This window comes from Apus apus, chromosome 9, assembly GCF_020740795.1.
Source record: "Apus apus isolate bApuApu2 chromosome 9, bApuApu2.pri.cur, whole genome shotgun sequence".
NCBI classification, from domain to species: Eukaryota; Metazoa; Chordata; class Aves; order Apodiformes; family Apodidae; genus Apus; species Apus apus.
This window is the reverse complement of record NC_067290.1, coordinates 11,593,868-11,606,927: the sequence shown is the minus strand read 5'-3', so window position 1 is coordinate 11,606,927 and position 13,060 is coordinate 11,593,868. Positions and strand designations below refer to the sequence as shown.

Below are 13,060 nucleotides of genomic sequence, written 5' to 3'. Positions count from 1 at the left end.
TAAAGGTATGTATATTTACTGTTGTGAATAAGGTAATATCTTACAGACAAATAATTTTTGGTATCCTGTTTTTGCTGTAAGTTGGTTTTTGTTTTCTCTGCCATCCTTTTCTGAACTATATCATAAATCTACTCTTCACTTATTGAATTCCCGTGTAGGCGATTAAACTGTAGCCCCTATATAGAGCTGAATGAGGGGTTAGGAATCTCAATACTTCATTGCTTTCTGTCCTAAATATGCTTAAGAACTGCATTTCCAGTTCCTTCAAGTGCTTGCAGAGTGCCTAACTCCTGCTTGATCACTGGGATTTGGACTTTGTTTCTGCTTATCTGAATTTTTTAGACATGAATGCTTCCAATTCCAGCTTTGCTGCAGAGTTTGGGATGTTTTATCCAGCTCTTCATTTGATTGCTTTCGGATTTTGTTTTTGCTTTTTGAGTGCAAGGTGTGGAATCTACATGATTAAAATAAATACAAACTCAATAATCAATATGACGCCAGTGGTTTGCCTTATGTTTGAAGCCACCTTCTGCTGTCAGACACACAAGATCAATTCCTATTGTCATAAGTAAGGGTTTGCACATGTGTCTGAGAATGCAGTATAGCCCGGAAGCTCTTCAACATCTGTGAGTAAGGATGTAATTAAACATTGGAACCAGTACAGGAGCTGTTTGCTCTACTCAGATGATCCCAGCTAACTTTGGTTTAACACCTTTCAGTTCTCAGTATTTCAGAGCTTGACTGAAACCATTTCTATAGAATAATGACTAAATCAGGTTGAAGATTTGTGTGGTTAATCGGTGCAGCCACAGAAAGCAGATATAGTTACTTCTTGTAAAATTTAAGGATAATATTGATAGAGCTGCAGCCATAATGAAAGGCTTGCAAAAACATAGCTACAAAAATCAAGCTCTGTTAATGAACTGGACATTATCCTCTCATATTTTATGCTTGTGAAATTTAACTATGTTGGCTGCAAATTTTGTACTTCAGTGTTTGGATGTAGTTATCGCTTTAGCTATCAGGGCTGTCACATAGCAAGAATTAATTGTAGCACTGAGGTGCTTGAATTCACAGTCTAGTGTATAAGTATGTGCTGAAAGCAGAAATTCTTTACATCTTTCCACCCATCTGTTGAATAGCATTAACCCTGAAGTAGATAATCTTACTGTTAAAAGAATGGTGTATTCTAGCACATGAAAGTACTCTTTAATTGCCTCTGCATGAATTCTCAGAATTCAGTCACGACTCACTCCAACAGAGTTGCTCGGATTTTTTTTATTCAAAAGAAGAATGAGAATTGATTGAGGATTTTATCCCACACTGTTGTGGCTTGGGCCTAACATGACAACAAAGCGGGCTCCTCCCCCATTACCAAAAAACCCACCAAACTAAACCAGCACACACAATAATCTGTAGAAAAGTATCCAAGTTATTATGAGCAAAAATTAAGGAGGCTCAGTTAAGTGTGCTGGCAGAAACATTACAGTGCTACCAGTATCTCAAAATCTCTTTGTGATTATGATCCAGTATTCAACATTTTTTAAAGTTTGCTGTTCTTCAGGAAGATTTTGTCATACTTATTTTTAAATACTGTAGTCTACAAAAGCAACTATGTGATTCCCATGAGATTCTTTTAATTTAGAGAGGAAAAAGTCAGGATGGGAATAACCTTCTTAATACTCAGAGAACAAGTTTTTTCTTTGGTGTCTCTAGTCTCTGTAATCTGCTGAATGTGCTTGAAAGTTCCTGCACCACTGGCCTCAGTGATGAATTGGCTGTCTCAAGCACTGACAGGTTTGGTTTATGGTATAGTTGGTCCTGCCCTGAGGGAGGAGAATCAACTATATATACTGCCTTACAGGTGCATTGTCTATCCTACTATGATGCTATGGTTTGGGAGTCAGAAAAGCAATCTGGGGATTTTTTGCAGTATCCCAGTGTCTCTTGTCATGCTTCATAGGAAGACTTGTGGTTTTTCCTCCCGCTTATATGCATCGTAAAAGAGAAAAGACCAGATTTCCCATTATGCCAATTCTCTCTCAGATTTATTTTTTTCAAATATATTATGATCATTTTTCTTAGCCAGTTGGATTCTTTATTCACAGATCTTCCTAAATACATTTTTCTTCTCCTGCCGAGCAGTGTTTTTGTTCTTACACTAGTAGGGTCTTTGATTTTAAATGTTCAGCAGAGGGCAGAATTTCCTACATTATAAACACATCAGTGTCAACCCAATTTGTCAGAGGAATATTTATTTTAAATGTGCGATTTACAGTGTAACAGTGACAAGTGATAAAAACCTATAAATTACCACTATTATATTACTTTTTCCTCCATGAAGTTGTAGATAAAATGTAGTATCAGCGAGTGTTAACACCATACTTCACAAGACTCGCATCTTATCTTGTTTAAAGAGAAATGGGTAAACATTTTGTTGATAAGATTATAGTAAATTTAACTTCCTGTGCAGCTGAAAGCTAGTTTGAGATATTTAACATAAACTACAAGATCAAGGTCTCACGTATTTTCCATATGAGGACAAGAAGGTACAAATGCAGAAATTGACTTTGCAGTGTGTTCATCAAGAAAAGTTTTGTATCACTGCAAGAGATCATGCAAATAATCACAAGTAATGTAGGTTTTAGTTCACAGACATTTATGCAGCAATGTGGTGTGCTTTTTAGGAATTAAGCTACCTGCTGTTACGTGTATTGCACACAGCAGATCTTTCAAATCTTGTGACACGAGATGTTTGTGCAAATAAAGCAGGATGTGCTAAATATTTCACCTTTTTTATGCCAGTATGAAGAGGGGAAGAAACGAAGAAAGCCCAACTATAGTAGTGTGGATCTTTCCGAGGTCGAGTGGGAAGACAGAGATGATGTGGTAAGTGATGTGTTTTAAAACCCTGTAAAAAGACATTGCTGCATCCAACTAATGTACCTGGAAACTGTTTAAGTAGTCATTAGAGTGGCCATCTCACTGCTTTCAGGAAGGGAAGGACAATAGCCCTTTTACTTAATTCAGAATTTTGTAACTGTTTTGTGTTGATTCTTCCTTACTTATGCATATACCACAAAACCAGACTCTTAGAATCTTTGGTGAAGCTCATCACCCTTACATTCTCCATGCATCCCATTGTGTGTTTTTGCTGGATAGGAGTATAGTGCTAGGGAAGGGAATAGAATATCTCTTTAGGGCTGACCCAGACAACTGCTGAAACTCAGAAATGAAGGAATGAGTTTAACTGCTCTGCACAAGATCCCTCTTTCCTCAGTGGAAGTAAGGTGAGCTATTTTCCTTAGCATACAAAATCAAAAAGTATCAGAGAAGTAAACAAAATTGGATTCTTTGACCTCTGCTTAGAGCACAGATTGACTCCAAACACTTCATTTCAGACGTCTGAAATGTATTTCAGAAACGCTGCGGAAGCATGCGTTCTGCGTCTATCAGCTGTTACGCACACAATCCTCTCAGTTACACTCATTATTCAGTACTCCATCTACTCTGTAGTTCACTCTTTATCTTATTCTTTCTTACCTTGCAGGCTTAGCCTTTTTTTGCAGTACTGTATCAAAAGCTTTCCTTATGTCCATGGCTTGACCTTTGCCTGGTCTTTCTGTTACTTCCTCAATAAATCTGATTTGTTAGACATGATTCTTTTTGTGTGAATCTGTGCTGACTGTCCTTAATTAAATCGTAACTTTCCAGGTGTTCCCCTTTCTGTCCTGTAATTTAGTTTTTCCCAGAAGTTCCCAGCTGCCAAAGTCACGACTGCATGTCTGTGTTTTTCATAGATGTCTTCTCAATCCCTTCTCAAATATCCCAACTGTGTTAGCTTCTCTCAAGTCCCTCATAGTTCTACTTTTCCAGAGAGGTTTTGAATACGTCCACTGAAGGTTCCCGTATTTACTTTGTCATGTCCTTCCGAAATCTGGGATGGATCACGTACAACTGCCCCTGGAGTCTTGTCAGCCTTCAGATGTACTAATTTTTTGATCCCTGTTCTGACAGAAGTCTATATTTTCTTTCTCCCTTACAAAATATATATCTTACATTCTTCCAGCTCTCCACCCCCTTTGTGAGTAGTGAAACAGTTAATTTATGTTTTAAGCAATGTCTGTTTCACCAGGTGATAGATTGTCCTCATCCTCTCCTAGGAGACCATCTTACTTCCTTATTTAAAGTCTTGTGGAGTGCACACTCAAACTTTTTTTAATATTTCTTGTATAACTTTGTGCAGTTTTCTATGTGTACACTATTGAAGGCTTCCTCGTTAGAGTTTCTTATACCCTGGCAGCTTACAACAGTATTTGCCATCACATTGACTTCATATCATGTAGGAGACTTAAAATTGCAAAGTAACTTACTGACTTGAGAGCTACATGTTGCTCTGCTTCACCCAAGGCCTTGATGTTCTTGATTTTTTCCAAGCTTTGATAGTAAAGCATTGTTTATTCAACTGTAGAAGGAAAGAATTAATGTATTCATATAGCTGCTTTTAATAGCACAGACTACTACTTGTATATTTTTTTCCCCGTGAAACACTTATGTGGAAGCTGATTAAGACATTTTCTTACTTTTTACCACATTAATTGAACGGTTACATAGTTTTCCAAGAATATAGAATGATCTCATACTATAGCAGCGAAACTGCTGTTAGTAATTGATTGGAAGATATTTAGTTGAAGGAGTAATAATGCATATTACTCTGAAGAGGTGATGAATTAGTTTTTCCATAGTCATCCAATAAGAAAAACCATGACAGAACTAAGGTTAGAATCTTTTTCACCAAGAAATAGAGCTGGTGTGTGTATACACATTCATCAGTTCATTTTCCAGGTTAACAGTGCTCACTATCTTGCTGTTACTGCATTTGATCAAAAATAGGAATCATAATATCAGCTTATTAAGCCAAGTGTCTTTGAGCAAAGTTTGGGAATACACAGTACCAAAGACAAGAAGTGTCAACTTGGATGGAAACCTTTTTCTCATTAACTTACTTCTTGAAATTCTTTTGTTGTAATTTCTAGCTGAATGAAATATTTTTTTCCAAATAAAAAAGAGCATGAATGAATGTTTTGGGGCTTGAAGCCAGCTGAGGCAGTGCTTATTTTTTGCAGTTGAGGAGGGAGATGAAACTGCCGAAGAGCTGAGAAACCAGATTACAAAGCCAAGAAATGTAATCACAGCAAGCAAAAAAGAAGAAGAAAAGTTAAACTCTAAATCCCACATGCAGACTTGATCTTAAACACTACTGAGAGTTTGGAGGCCCTTTTAGTAAATCTATGACTTGCCTGAGGCTTGTGGGAGGAATGGGTCTTAGACAACTGCAGGCACCAATAGGAGAAAAATGAAAACCATGTTAAAGATAAATGGAACTGTTCTGTAAATGTTAGAAAGTAGATGGTTAATTAAGACCAGCTCTCCAAGTCCAAAACCACAAAACTTAAATGGTAAAATATTTCCAGAATTGCCTATTGTGCATTGTTAAAAAAACCCCAAACCCTACAGTAAAATATATGCTTTATTTTATACATGCCTCCAGCTAAAACTATTCTTTTACACTCACTGACAGCAGAGTAAGACTGTTAATTCAAATCTAGATGCCCCAGAATTAAATTTAAAGAGCTGCAAAGTTTGCAGTTTTTGATAGATTGGCCATGCTCAACTTGTTCATGAGAATAAACCCAGTTATTTCACTGGCAAGTTTGGTCACTCTCTTTTCACTCCATACTAACTCCAAAAGCCAGCAGAGTGCATTGATATGACTATCTTCACAATTTTTCATTAAAATCTGACTGAATTGCCCAATCTGGCATCAGGTACTGGACAACAGGAGGTACTTATTCAGCAAGAACACGATGTCCAAAATTGTATTCAGATAGATAAGCAATAGAAGAGACATAAAAATGCTCATTTTGTCAGTATTATTCTACATTTTTAATATCCCTGAAGAAGGGAGTGTGAATTGATTAGTGATAGTGGAATTTTCCTATTGTGATTAAAATTACATCTGTAATAGATTTGTAGGTACTTCTTACCACCAAATAAAATAAAATAAATCCCACAAGTATATCAATATTGCTTTTTAATTGAAGAGATCCTTATACAACCAACTTAATCTTCCCACATCTTTACCATTAATTAAAAATATAAGCAAAAGAAGTCGCTTCTTCCATTCGTAAATCTAGGAGCATTAAAATACACTACTTCCATAAGTGGGTGGAATAGCTGCTAACAGTAACTCGTTTATTTCTTCCCTAAAACCCTGAACTGATAGACAAGTTCAAAACACTGAGGCTGATGATTTCTTACTAACCATGTCTCGTCATTTTTCAATTTCAGCCCAGACACCCTGCTCTCAGACCAGCTGTGTCAGGGTAGCCTGTACTCTTTGTTAGCCACACTGCAGGTCATTTTTGGATTATAGGCCTGGGGGCAGTTGTTTTGTTTTGTTTTGTTTTGTTTTACTCTTCATCATCATAGCATGTTCCTAAGAGAGAGGGTATGTCAGCTGATGTCCTCTGTGAGGAAAGCTCCTCTTTTCTAGGAAGCAATTTTCAGAGGTGATGGGTAAAGGACTTTGCAGCACAGATTTGGGAACCTGCAGCTCACGGAGAGGCTAGAATAAAGTTGCTGAAAAACTGTGTGGTAATCTAAAAAGTAACACATTTAACTTGCAGAGCAGCAGGTATATCATTGCGTATAAACCCTTTTTCATTGATTTTCTGTTTTCCCTTATGCTTTGAGTTTTTGGTTTATATAGTAACAAGACCCGGTTTTGAAATCAAAAGACTTTTGGAAGACAGAGCGAGATGTCCAGGCTGATTCTTAAAGCTGTGACTGAACTGGGGCTTCCATTGCAGAGACAAAATTTAATAGCTTGGAGGAGGTGCCTGGAGAACCAGAGGGAGTCACAGAGCACTGCAGCTGTGTGTTCCCATTGAAACAGGTTACTGTTCAAATGGGGTGTCATTAGTTTGCTAGTTCCAATTTCTGGATCAGTTAGCCTGCAGTTTCTGGTGCTATTTTAGGATGAAGCCCAATGTAGTGCACCAAGCAGTAGCAGAATGAATAGTGTAGGTTAAATGGGGTTTTCTTTTTTTTGTTTTGTTATTATATGTACAATTGTTGATGTATTTAAACACCGAGCTCTGGTCTGATTTTGGCCAAATCCAGCTGGGATCCTAGTCCTTCTCTTCCTATGCAGTAACTGCAGAATAGTAGTCAATTACAGTTTAACCCATGTAAGATCCAGATTACTACTCAAAAAGCTGTTGTGCTGTGAAGGATGCTGAGAGCTCCTATGTTATGTACCTCAGCAACTTGCTTTAAGTTATGTGGCAGGCATCTTAGCCTGTACAGTCAATAATAAAATCTGTAAGGGAGTTGTGCAGTGTGTAGCAGAACTACTGAAAATGAAGAAAACTTAGTGCTACTTATGCCAAATGAATGTACCAGAAGAGCTCAACCAGAGGTTAAAATTACAGAAAATGCTAATAGAGGAATTAATACATATTTCCTTCATTTCAGCTCCGAAATGCAATGGTGAATCGGAAAACGGGGAAATTCTCCATGGAAGTGAAGAAGACGGTGGACAAAGGGGTACAATGTATAAAATATTGTTTAAACTGAATAGAAAGCAAAGCAGTTTATTATTTGAAACAATTTTTAAGATTTCCATAAAGATTTTTTACTGCAGTATATTTTTTCACTCACTGAATATAAACATTGCTTTCAATTTTATCAGTGACTAACCACTTAATCTTTTACACATTTCTTATACTAAACTAACTTGTTTCCTCCTTCCCTTCTGACTTTCTTGTTCTGAATCTAGAAGCGGGTATTGGTGATGACAAATGACTACTATTATACAGACATCAAGGGTACTCCATTCAGGTAGAGCCGACCATAAAAAATGGACATTTCATCAGACTCATTGGATTTGCATTTGTACAGAGCTTGTGAATTCATTAAAAGCTCATCAGCGAAAGCTGACAATGAAATATCCCTGGACAATGCTGAAAATAGCAAGGAAAAGGAGCCTACTAGCATTCCTTTCAGCTTTTCCAGAGATGGAAAGTTTGTGCAAGCTCACACAGGCAAACTCAATGTTTGTCATGGCTTACGTTTCATTAAAAAAATATTCAGTTGAGGTTTACATTGAACGAAAGGCTTTCGCAAGTACTTGGAGAGCTATAAATACCATAATCCATTTAAGTAACTACATATTGAGCCCCATTTTGATTTTTTTCCACAACAAAAATGTAATGTAAAATGAGATAGTATTTCATTTCCAATTTGAGGCTTGGATATTTTGTTTCTCTGAATTACCTTCAGTGTATTTGTATAGCTAAAACTGAGTGAGTCAGCCATGTTATTTTGGCATGCATCTTAGGAGAAAAAATAAAAATAAAAGAATGAAGTCACATAAAAAATGTTCATACTTGAATTAAAAACGGTTTGTTAATAAAATAATACAAACTGTACCTTCTGCTTAAAGCAGGCTGATAGTTGCAATACTCAACTGAAATTTTCTTCAATGGAACCATTTCACAGAACTTGAGCTACATTTCCACATAGTGAAAATACAGGCACATTTCTCTGAGCTCTAATGCATGTGTTTATTCTTGTTAAAATTCACAAATGAGTAGTAAAAATAAGGGCATTTGTGTTTGTTTGTTTGTTTGTTTGTTATTATTGTTTTGTGGGTTTTGCTCTTTTTGGATTTTTTTTGTGTTTTGTTTTTTTTTCCTGTGGCACTGTCATTCTTAGCCTATTTCATAAACAGTTATGGGGCTATATATGTGCATGCAGTGCAAGTTTTGATTCTTAGGACAGGCAAATAGTACAAAAACTGTCCTGCCCTTTTCAGCATGGTCTGTGTCTAATTTTGATGGGTAGGAGTACAGATTCAGGAAGGCAGCAGAGGCAATGTTAGTTAAAATATACACTGTAGTGTCAAAGATGTTTACTGTTCAGCTCATTTCCAGATTGAGCTGTTGATTGCAGTATATGAGTTCTTGGAATTGGTGCCTCTATGTGTTCTTAAAGGATCAGCCCATGGTTTTTCAGTCTTACTGATTACTGGCAGGTTCCTACCCTGATATAATCCCCTTGAATGGATGAATGAATGCCAGGATGTATTCTGTGTATATGTTTAATAGGAAGAGGCATAGGATCCCCCAGCAGTTCAATAAACTTGAATAATTTAAATGTTAGACTAAAAGCCAAATGAAATCTGGGTACGTAACTGCTGAAAGTTTATGAAGCTGAAGTAAACGCAAAAAATCAAACAAGCTACAAATATGAATCACAGAAAAAATTAATTAAAGAAGAGTAATGATGCTGTTGTCACATACGAAATTCTTTTCCTCTCAGTAGCTCCATTGATTCCCATATTCACGTAGTTTCTCAACAGCTTAGTCTGATTTACAAAAAAATGTCTCCTTCATTATAAGGCCATGGGCATGTTCAAGGCTCAGCTGAAGAAGTCTCACGCTGAGTGAACAGCAGTGAGCTTAGTGGGGTTCCTTTATTCGTTTGCCAGAGAATAATGGTTTACTGCACCTCTAAGCACACATAAATACAGCCGATTGTTGCAGGCACATCACATCTGAAACAGCCAGTTGAACAATAAATATGATCAGTGAGGGTTTGGAAACAAACAGTTTTAAAGTTAAACGTAGTACGCTAGCTGGAAATGTTAGAAATTAAAATAGCCCTGAATGTCTGTTATTGTTTATCTCACAGATTTCAAGGTCTGCTTTATTTCTCTGCACAGTTTAGGTGTGGCTCTCTCTAGAGGACATGGAAAATATTTCTTCAGAGGGAATGTAACTGTGGAAGAAGGTAAGATACGTACCTTCTCATGTTGCTTACAGAGTAGTTTTGTTGTTGATTTGATAGACCTAAAGCTTGTATGTTTGTCTGCAGATTCCATAAGGGAATTGGATCCTCCCCCCAAGTGATCTTTTACTTCATGGGATTTTTTCCCCTCATTTATATTAAGCATAGTCAGATCACTTGTGAGTCGTCTTTAGGTGGGAATCATCTGTCCTCCTCTTTCAATGTTCTAGAGGGTCGCTCAGGGTACAATTTTAGTTCTTTCTGGTGTTTTCTGAATGAAGTAACCACTGAGAGTGCTGTAATGGGTATGTTTTTTTAGTTTCAATAGAGAAATGCCTTCTGATTTGACGCTTAAGCCTCCATTTCCCATTCTGCTTCTTGTTTTGTCAGTTATGTTAAACAAGACAGTTAGTTAATTTCTTCAGGTCTTTGTTACTCAGCTACATTTTGGGACCTGACTACATTCCTGTACCCAGGAGAGATGTATAAAGAAATGCCTTAAAGTTTGAGTCACTTGCCCTTGCAGATACATGTCTAGATAGAAAGAGAACATAGCAGGAGACTTGGAGCTGCTTACTCTCCAAACTGTTCCAAACATACCTTTCCCTATTTTCTTTAATTCAGCCCTACATCTCAGCCAGTCTGTTATTTCCTCCCAGAAATGTTAACATAGCCATAACTAACTGTTCGTTTTCTCCCACCCACACCTTCACTGATTCTGTGGTACTGACACCTCACTGTCCTCCTGAATTATAGTTCTAGTTTTGACTTCATTGCTTTCCTTAATCACTGAAGCTCTGCCATAGCTAATTATGTTAGGGGTTAAACCCAGGCCTAGCCTTCTGAACCTTGTTTGCTTATTGTCTATTGTTAAGTGTTTTAAGAGTTTTTAAAATTGCTAAAGTACATTTTTATTGTACTATATAGCTAATGATATACTTCTTATTTACAAGCATTTATGTGACCTGTTAGTACAATAAACCTATTCTGAACAATCCACTAAATTGCTTCTTGTGTTCATGGGCTGTGTGCTTAGGTTTTGAGGAAATTGTTCTCTTTTAAAGACTTCTTTCTCTTTCCAGTTGAGAAAGAGAACAACTGTCATGAAATGAGAAGTATGTATTTTAGCATAAAAAGCTTTGCTAGCCAAATAGAGCAAGAGAGTACGAATAGGAGTCTTTTACCATTGTGTATTTCTCTTTGCTCAAGTTTTCTTCTAAACTTCAAATATATCATGTGAGTAATTTGTATGAGTTATATATCAGCACAAAAAAAGTTTTTCCTACCTTCTCAATTTTAGATCTGATTTAGTTTGCTTTCGCCAGTTAGTTAGACCCTAAAGTGTATTTGAACATAGTTTACTGTGATTTATTACACTGGTAATAATGCACTTTCCAAGAAAGAAGGGTTTATGTTATGAGGTGTATGTAAATAACCATCTGTTACCCAGACTGCTCCCTAAATAACCCATTATTATTCCTGTTACAGGGTTACATGATTTAGAACACCCTGATGTATCTTTAGCAGATGAATGGTAAGCCTTAAACAAAGCATGAAATTGGTGTCTGTTACCCTTCTTAGTTTCATAGTGTTTGTGCTTGCTGAAGGCAATACTTTTTGTTTAAAGACAAAGAGGGATCATGCGTATACATATTAACGTTTTAATGTTTTGACAACGTGTTTGCAGGTCCTATTGCAACACTGACTTGCATCCTGAACACCGTCAAATGACTCAGTTAGAAGCAATTAAACGCTACCTCACAGGAAAAGAGCCATTGCTTCAATGCAAGTATTTTGTTAAATATGCATGTAGGAGGCTTTACCCCAGCTAAAAACTACAAAATGAAAAAATACTTAGTTTAACTAGTGATAAATTGAGATTGGATTGCTTGGCTGATGTCACTTGGGAGTTTCATTTGGTCTCGAGCTTTTTCTGGTGTATTAATAGATATTGGTGATACAAATTCCTGACTTTTATGGTAGACAATATGCCTGAACCAAACATTAAAATTCCTGTTCAGTTGTTGTAGCTGTGCTATGCAATGTTATCACTCCATCTGGCTTTGTCAGGTAAACAGGAATGATCTGAATCAGTGCTTGGATCACACCTTGAAAGAACATGCCAGGTGTTTCATGAGTATTTAAGGGACAATGTGTATGAATTAGCATTTCTCAACTGCAAAGCAGAATTAAAAAAAATTCAGATGGATAAGTGTATATTTTGTCTATTTGCAGAATTGCAGAGCCTTTGTGACTGTCAGCAGACCTAATTGTTTTAACCTTATATCATGTGCAAATGCGAGCATTAGATAACATGTATGGATGTGTAACATGGAGAGTAATTTTTTGGTTTTTAATCTAAAATTTTTGTTAGTGTAAGGAAGTTATATATGAAAGACTGCATTGTGGTAAAATACCATGTAATATTACATAGTAAATGCCTAATAGTGCAAAAAGTTTGAATACACAGATAAAATATAGTACAGTATATAAAAAAAAAATTGTAATCTAAAAAATAATAAATCTGTATGATTTTCATATTTTGTAACAGGTGATAAAGAATTGATCCAGGAAGTTCTGTTTGATGCAGTTGTGAGTGCACCTATTGAAGCTTATTGGACCAGTCTAGCATTGAATAAATCAGAGTAAGCAAACTTTCTTTCAGACATGATGTGTCAGTCATGTGTGAATTTTTAATAGTTGTGTTGGTGAACTGGTAGAATACTTAACAAATGCTGAAATGCATGAAAATATTAATAATTTGATCCTAAATATCACCAATTTTGACTTAATGATGATTAGTTAAAAGGATACCCAGTGTTCATAATATAACTAATGAAATTGTATACTAGCTACAACTTACAGCTCTGAGTATTTATAACAAATGTTGAGAGCAATGGAGAAATTTAATGCAAAATTTATAAACTGGATGGAATTGGTAATTTGTGTCAGAACAAATTATATACAGAAAAACTTGCACTGTTAAAATCAATCAACTCTTGAATCTTTTTTGTTGTTATTTTTGTTTTGCTCTCCAGAACTAAGTGGGATCTAGGTTCCTGTTACAGATAATCAGGAGATGAGATGGTTCTTCTTAGAGTTTATATGTTTTACTTAATTAATTTATGTTATGAGGTACTAAGGTGTTAAGTACCAAGATGTTATATATATATATATGAGAAAACAGGTTTTAAGATTAACCATT

At 36.2% G+C, this 13,060-nt stretch overlaps 1 protein-coding gene across 5 annotated transcripts in view; it reads left to right on the top strand.

Annotated features, from left to right (window-relative positions):
* The window catches only part of CACNA2D3 (calcium voltage-gated channel auxiliary subunit alpha2delta 3), a 373,089-nt gene that overhangs the window by 284,966 nt on the left and 75,063 nt on the right, over positions 1-13,060 (top strand). For all 5 annotated transcript variants that reach the window (XM_051627834.1, XM_051627837.1, XM_051627833.1 and 2 more), the window contains 7 exons: positions 2,806-2,889; positions 7,540-7,611; positions 7,844-7,905; positions 9,791-9,858; positions 11,344-11,389; positions 11,543-11,640; positions 12,407-12,500. In XM_051627834.1, coding sequence (XP_051483794.1) covers positions 2,806-2,889; positions 7,540-7,611; positions 7,844-7,905; positions 9,791-9,858; positions 11,344-11,389; positions 11,543-11,640; positions 12,407-12,500 — 524 coding nt within the window. The remainder of the gene's footprint in view (positions 1-2,805; positions 2,890-7,539; positions 7,612-7,843; positions 7,906-9,790; positions 9,859-11,343; positions 11,390-11,542; positions 11,641-12,406; positions 12,501-13,060) is intronic.